The 7408-nt window shown below is 48.2% G+C and overlaps 1 protein-coding gene and 1 non-coding gene across 2 annotated transcripts; both read right to left on the reverse strand.

Annotated features, from left to right (window-relative positions):
• Positions 1–114: 114 nt before the first annotated feature.
• Positions 115–186, reverse strand: TRNAQ-UUG. Its single transcript has one exon. It is a non-coding gene; the product is annotated as a tRNA-Gln (tRNA).
• Positions 187–860: 674 nt separating this feature from the next.
• Positions 861–4263, reverse strand: LOC102705419 (G-type lectin S-receptor-like serine/threonine-protein kinase At1g34300). Its single transcript, XM_006650806.3, has one exon. The coding sequence runs from the start codon at positions 3823–3825 to the stop codon at positions 1246–1248; it is 2580 nt and encodes an 859-aa protein (XP_006650869.2). The 5' UTR covers positions 3826–4263; the 3' UTR covers positions 861–1245.
• Between the last annotated feature and the right edge of the window lie 3145 nt (positions 4264–7408).

Consider the following 7408-nt stretch of genomic DNA (forward strand, 5'->3'; position numbering starts at 1 on the left):
GCAGTTTGCATCAGGAAATTGTTTAGTCAATGATGTTGTTAATGCAATGATACAAAAAATACCAGACAATGATGTTGTCAATCCAGTGCAAAAAGATTAAAACTGAAAATTAAAAGGTCCCACCGGGATTCGAACCCAGGTCGCCAGATTCAAAGTCTGGAGTGCTAACCACTACACTATGGAACCAAATTACCTTTGACTGTTTTTCTTTACTTTATAAACAACAAATATAGGTTCCACTTGGAATGCACCGGTATTTTCTGAATGAGACACCGATAGGTGATGGATTTGTCATTCTGCTGCCAAGCAGAAAGCTTAGATTCACTACAGCTTTCTTCAGTGACTGCTTCTGAATGAATAATAATTGAACAATGAGCCAAGGCTCAATAACAGCTGTGCCCTCATAAATCTAGCATTAAATAAGATCCAGTATAAGCCTTAATCACATGTTTCCTCAGCTAGTATTACTATGCAATTGCAAGCTATCCATGGACATGGAGAGGCAATTGCCAGTGATGACACATGGTGCAGGCAACATGATCTTTGGAATGGGGTGCCATGGGTCCCAAGCATTTAATTTAACCAAATAAAAGGTGATGGTGAAGTTTGTTGAAAGTTCCTGCACATGTTTTTGTGTATATCAAAATATCAATCTGCCAGACTGCCACCCAATATGACAAAACAAGAGAGTTGGAAGCATATGTGGTGACATATTAACAATCTATCATATCCATGTGAACTGCTTCTCACTGAACAAACTAAAGTGGCTGAATTTTATTGATCTGCTTATATCTCTGCCTTACCCACAAAGCATAAAGGTTTTGTTAGCACTGTACAATCAAACAAGCTGCTGCATCTAATGTTTTGCACTCCATTATACAATGTATTGCCTCATTTCAATTATTTGTACAATTACAACGCGAATATATCATCGAGTTCGATCTAATCTTTTACTTACAAATTGCAGAATTTAGCTCATCAGGCACATAGATATCCTCTCAAGTATGAAAATTCTGACCATCAGTGAAAAACACTTCTCTTCCCACTGACAGCTGATACTATGTTCCCTCCACCAAAGCAAAATCAACAATCTCAGATCACAAAGCAGCCTATCAACTCCCTAATTGCTCATTAACAAGAGCAATTAATCCTCCATTTACTGGAGCAAAAAAAAGCAACCATTTTTCCATGCTTGGAGCTATTTGCTAGTATTCACCTCATGGGAAGAGATGTGCAGCGTGGAGCTTACATGGTCATGTATGGCTCCGGCGCCAGCAGCGAATTGGACGCCCGGTCGCGGATCCTGGCCGACGCCGACCGCCCCGCCGCCGTCTCCTGCTGGACCTCGTCCACGTTCGGCGACGGCATGGGCGCGACCGGCGTCGCCGCCGCCGCCGAGGAAGTGAATGTGGAGACCATGCTGGTGCTGCCGCTGCCACCGGTGGCGGTGGTGGCCGACGTCAAGCTCAAGAAACTGTCCGACGACTTGGGCGGCGGCGGCCTCTCGAGATCCATGATCCCTTCCAGCATCTGCACCACCTTGCCCATCGACGGCCGCTGCGCCGGCTGCTCCTGGATGCACCAGAAGCTCACCTGCAGCGCGCGCTCCACCTGGACCATGTCAATGTCTTCTCCGGGGAGCTTCCTGTCGATGATGGCGGCGATGTTCCCCTTCTCGTACTCGTCGTAGGCCCAGACGGAGAACTTCTTCCGGGCGGTCTCCTCCGACACGTCGAAGTTGCGGTGGCCGCTGACGAGCTCCAGCAACACCATGCCGTAGCTGTAGACGTCGGACTTGGCCGTGATGGGGAGGTTGGCCAGCCATTCCGGCGCCAGGTAACCCCGGGTGCCCCGGACGCTGGTGAGCGTGCGGTGGCGGTGGTCCTTGGGGTTGACGAGCTTGGCGAGCCCGAAGTCGGAGACCTTGGCGTTGTGGTGCTCGTCGAGGAGGATGTTCTCCGGCTTGATGTCGCAGTGCACGATGCAGTCGCGGCATTCCTCGTGGAGGTAGGTGATGCCGCGGGCGGTGCCGACGGCGACGGCGAAGCGCGTGGGCCACGGCATCTTGCCGCCGGGGGCGTCGCCGAAGAGGAAGGCGTCGAGCGAGCCGTTCTTCATGAACTCGTAGACGAGCAGGCGGTGGCGGCCCTCGGAGCAGAAGCCGATGAGGCGGACGAGGTTGAGGTGGTGCGTGCTGCTGATGGTGGCCACCTCCATCCTGAACTGCTTCTCCCCCTGCTCGATCCCCTCCAGCTGCTTCACCGCCACCACCGTCCGGTTCGCCAGCACGCCGCGGTACACGGCGCCGAACCCGCCGGCGCCCAGCTTCTCCTTGAACCCCTTCGTCGATCGCTGCAGCTCCCGGTAGGAGAACTGCACCGGCGCGCCGGAGGCGTACTCCAGCAGCGCGTACTGCGCCGACGCCGCGCCGTACTTGGGGCTGTGCCGGCACAGCACCCACCACAGCGCCCACTCGCACAGCACCAGTCCGGACACCACGCCCAGCACCACCACGGCGACCACCCACCCGCGGACGCCCGACGTCTTCCCCGGCGACCCGCCGCCGCCGCCGAGGGGCGGGTTGGGCAGGCCCGGGAAGCAGACCTTGACGAACGACGTGCTGGGGAGCGCCGCCGACTGGTAACCGCTGACGAAGTTGGACACCTTGAGGAAGCAGAGGCCGGAGCCGTCGGAGAGCGCCGTGGAGGCGACGCACGAGCTGCCGGACAGGCAGTTGAGGCGGCAGGCCGTGATGCCGACGAAGAACTGCTCCGTCGTGATCTCCGGCGGGTAGGTGAGGAATTGCGTGTTGTCGAGCTGGAGCATGGTGGAGTTGCCGGGGCAGTTCTGGAGCTCGATCTTGCGCCGGCAGCCGCCGCGCGGGTCGGAGGGGTTGTTCAGCTGGAAGTTCTCCGACGGGCACCGGCACACCGGCGACGTGCCGTTGTACCCGCACACGCCCATGTTGCCGCAGTAGCCGAACACCTGGCACTGGTCCGCCACCGCCGACCACTGCTCCGTCGCCGCGTTGCTGCCGCGCTGCGCGCTGTAGGCGCGGAAGTTGCCGTCCGCGTCCAGCCGCACGAACCGCAGCATGTCGCCGCTCTCGCCGTAGTTGCTGCTGTACGCCACCACGACGGGGGATGTCAGCGAGCCGTCGGTGAGCGACACGATACCGTTGGTCTGCATCGCCAGCGTCGGCGAGCTCAGCGTCTTGTTCGCCGTGAAGGTGCTGTTGTACCCCTTGTTGAAGTAGGTCACCGTGCCGCCGCCGGTCCACTTGAGGGTGAGGTTGCCGGTGTTCTTGTCGAGGGAGAACTGGTAGGGCCCGGAGGTGAGGTTCATGCCGGAGGTGAAGTTCTGCGCCATGACCACCGTGTCCGTCGGGTGGTCGAACGACTGCCACATGGTCGCCGTCGAGTTCCTCAGCAGGAGGTTGCCGCTCTCCTGCAGGGCGGCGGTGGTGACCCCCTGCCCGCCGGTGTTCGACGACCAGAGCACGGCGCCGGAGCCGTTGACGAGCTGGAGGTCGCCGTTCGACGAGAAGCGGAGCGATCCCCCCGAGTCAACGCCCGCGCCGCCGCCGGCTGACCAGACTGGCACCCCGCCGGAGTAGGCGATCGTGGCGACGAAGAGGGACGGCGAGGTGGGGGACGGCGTGAAGGAGAGGGAGAAGGTGTTGTTGGGAGACGACCACGACGCCGCGTTCGCCGGCGAGAGCGCGGAGCCCAAGGGCATGTCCGCGCCATGGGACAGGAGAGGGAGAAGGAGCAAGAGGCAGCAGAGGAGAGCACCACCCCCGGCCTTCCGCCGTAAAGGCCGCATCTTTCTCGCCGGCGATTGGGTTTCTTCGGACGGCGATTGCTGTGGCCGCGGAAGAAGAAGAAAGCAGTCAAACAGCTAAAGAAGGCTACTGGACAGCTCGGCTTCCCCTCTCATGGCTTCCCCTCTCTCGCCGACTCGTCGGGGGTTTGTACTAATGGAGGTCCTGAGATTAGTCTTGGCACGGGAAGGAGGAAGGAGAACAAGAAGGAGACGAGGAAGAAGAAGATGAGCTGATCTGATGCTGGCTGCTGCAGCTGAGTGGAGGAGAACGTTGAAATGTCTAAGCGCTGAGAGGGTGAGAGACAGTGACCCACACTGACCGGGCTGCCGCTGCTCGCCTGCTCCTTGTAATGACTCCATTAGGGTCAAATCGTGTGTTTACTCGACTAATTAGCACCAGTTCGAATGCTCAACACAGGAGTAAAATACTAATACCAGTGGATCACAACTGATTAGTTTAACCATTTTGTTTTTGTTTTCTCAGATGTAACCTCTAATGTTGATACTACACAATTTGCTTGAGTTGGTGTGTTCAGCTAGTAGCAAACTATAGAAAACTACTGCTTTCTCCATCCCATACTAATTTTATTTTTCGCTTGTTGGTCACCTGCCAATACAAAAATTAAAAGATTAAATATCCTTTACTTTATCAAATCACATTATAACTCTCTTCTATTTTATTTAATCTCAATATATTTATTACCTGTTTTTATAAACTCTAATACAATAACCACTTAGAAATAAACTTATTTTAGGACAAATAATTGCTAAAAATATTCTTATTTTGTGAGACGTATGTAGAACCACTTTGTGTTGTACTCCCTCCGTTTCAAAACAAATCAACTTTTCAGTTTTTAGATACAAATTTTCTTTGTCTTATTAAAATTTTTTATGATTAATAATTTTATTTTTATTAGATGATAAAATATGAATAATATTTTCTGTGTGACTATTTTTTTAAAATTTATTGAAAATTTTTCAAATAAGACAGATGGCCGAACGATCCACATAAAATTGAAAAGTTGATTTTTTTTGGGACGAAAGGAGTACCACTCCGTCCCAAAATAAACCAATTTTTCACTTTTTACTTTCAATTTTTGACTCTACGTATTATTCAAATTTTTGTGCGATTGATATTTTTGTTTTTATTAGATGATAAATTATAAATAGTTGATTAATTTTTTTTTTAATTTCCTAAAATTTTTTCAAATAAGACGGATGGTCTGGACACAGAGACCGAAAAATTTGTTTGGACAGAGGGAGTATCGCGTAATCAACTGCTCCCTCTCGTGATAAGAATTGGAGTAAATATAGTCAAGTTCGTCGAAGCATCCATGTCTACTTAAAAAAAGAGAGAAAAACAAGAGACCATGGTTTTTATGGGCCAAATAGACCGAGTCCAGGCTATGGGCGTTACCGTGGAAGCACGGCAATGTGGGCAGACAGGGAGCGGTCTCAATCAGGAAGCGACCACGGCCGTCCATGAGAACATGGACGGCCTTGATCAGCTGAGGATAGCAGTTTGTGGTCAGTCTGGTCTAGTGGGGTAGGTTGGTCAACATGGGCGGCTCAACATCCTCGTGACATCATTATCGTTTGTTTTTTTCTCTGTGGTTTTCTCCCTGGTTATTAATGATTTATCATGTGTCTCTCGGTCAATTTAACATAAGAAATGAAATTAATACTCCGAATGGTGAATGTTCTTTTCCCTTCTCTCTATCCTGTGTTGACTATCTGTTGTGCTGCACTGCAGCTTGAGAAGGTTCTTTAACTTCCATTGCTTCTCCCTCCATTCTAAAATACAATTATCATCACATCAATGATTTCCTAACCGATCGAAAGCTTGAAAAAAGAATACAAACCATTAAAACCACAAAGCTGGTAAAAGGAGTATATTTTGACCTAACATTATATTTGCTAAACAAATTAGAAAATACTCTTATTTTGGATTAACTTTTCAGAGAAGGTTGTACATTACTATACTTTTGTATTGCTAGCAAGTAGTTTACCTCCGTCCTAAACTATAACATATATAGGTTGCTTAGTAGAAAGTAAGGCTAAGAAAACATTTATAACATTCCTTAACAAATGAGGAATAAATGAAAGCGGGTGAATGGCATATTTACAAATAAAAAATAATTTGTGAATAAAATCTGTATATACATTTTTAGGGGTCTAAAAGTCAATGATGAAAAATAAATTTTGGTGAAAAAATCGTGTAAAATCAACTTTAAATTTAAGGTTGAAGATTTAAATTTTGATTTATAAGTATAACCGAAAGCAGAAAGATAGGATAAAAGTGTATTACCAAACTATTTATATTTTGGAAAGGAACAAGGGTACACATCTAGAAAGTTTTGACGGCTGAATGAATTAATATATCCATAAAATTCGTGCCAACGGAAGACCAGCACAAGAGGACTCACATCGTATGCTGCACTGCAGGTGCAGTAGTATCACTGATATATGGGTCAGCTACACCTACTGTATATACATTAAGACAGAGGATCCAGTGCAGAAACAACACAAGAGGCTTCGTAGTTTTACAAATGTCAAAGTGATGGTTGAAAAACTACAAGCAGACGACCAGTGCAGAAAACAACGCACAAGTAGTACACAATAATGGATCAGGTCATGGAAAAAAAGCAGAAAGAAAGAAAGAAAGAAAGAAAGAAAGAAAGGTGCATCGCTCTTTCAATCCAGAGTGGAGCACTTCCCTGCCTCTTGTGTGTGGGCGTTGAACTCCGCTCGAGCCGCCGGAAACGACGGCTTATGGGCTTTCCACGTAGATTTCTCATGGGCCTACGTTTTGGGCCTTCGTATATGGGTCTCGTACTTGTATGGGCCGATTGTTAAACGGCCCATAGGCTTCTCTCGGCTATGCTGGGCTGGGCTTAAATATCTAGCCTCCACTGTGAGTGACAATATGACAGTTGACATAAGAGAGCTTGAGCTGAGCTTAAAACAATGGCACTCGATTATGCTTATATTTATAAGTTAAAATTTAAAATTTAGATTTGGAGTGGCTTTTGAGGTTTATTCATCGAAGTTATTTTTTACCGTTGAATTCTAGATCGCTAAAAATACATGTATAAAATTTTTATTTATAAATATGTCATTTGATTTTTTTATGAAGATCTAAACAATCACCCCCCAACGAGAGAAACAACGCGAATGGATGCTACAAGGGCGTTGCATTACGTTTCCCTTCGTTTTTTCTCCGAAGTTTACAAGCTACGAGTACTTCTTTCCTCCTCCTCATGATCTCCTTTTTTTTTTTTTGTTTAGAGATAAGAGCTACGGAGTAATATATAGCAGATGGTCAGCTCATACCAAACCCTGTCAGAATATTCCAAATCTCAAGTTTATGACCATTGGCCTGCTGTTAGTTAGCAGCAGTCAGTGTGCTTAACTTTTCAGGAGTTTAGGTTCAGTGAACAGCAAGCATCATCGTCGTCGTTGATTGATTATTGTTTTGCGATGTCAACGGTTCTGGACACAGCATTGCTTAATTGCCTATCTGAACATGAACCTATCAGCTGCCGTTTTTTTTTCTGGAGCTCACTACTATACAGAACAAATA

The sequence above is a fragment of the Oryza brachyantha genome, chromosome 3, assembly GCF_000231095.2.
Source record: "Oryza brachyantha chromosome 3, ObraRS2, whole genome shotgun sequence".
Classification (NCBI taxonomy): domain Eukaryota; kingdom Viridiplantae; phylum Streptophyta; class Magnoliopsida; order Poales; family Poaceae; genus Oryza; species Oryza brachyantha.

Coding starts and splice junctions, on each gene's coding strand:
- LOC102705419 (XM_006650806.3), bottom strand. CDS start 3,825: ATGCGGCCTTTACGGCGGAAGGCCGGGGGTGGTGCTCTCCTCTGCTGC.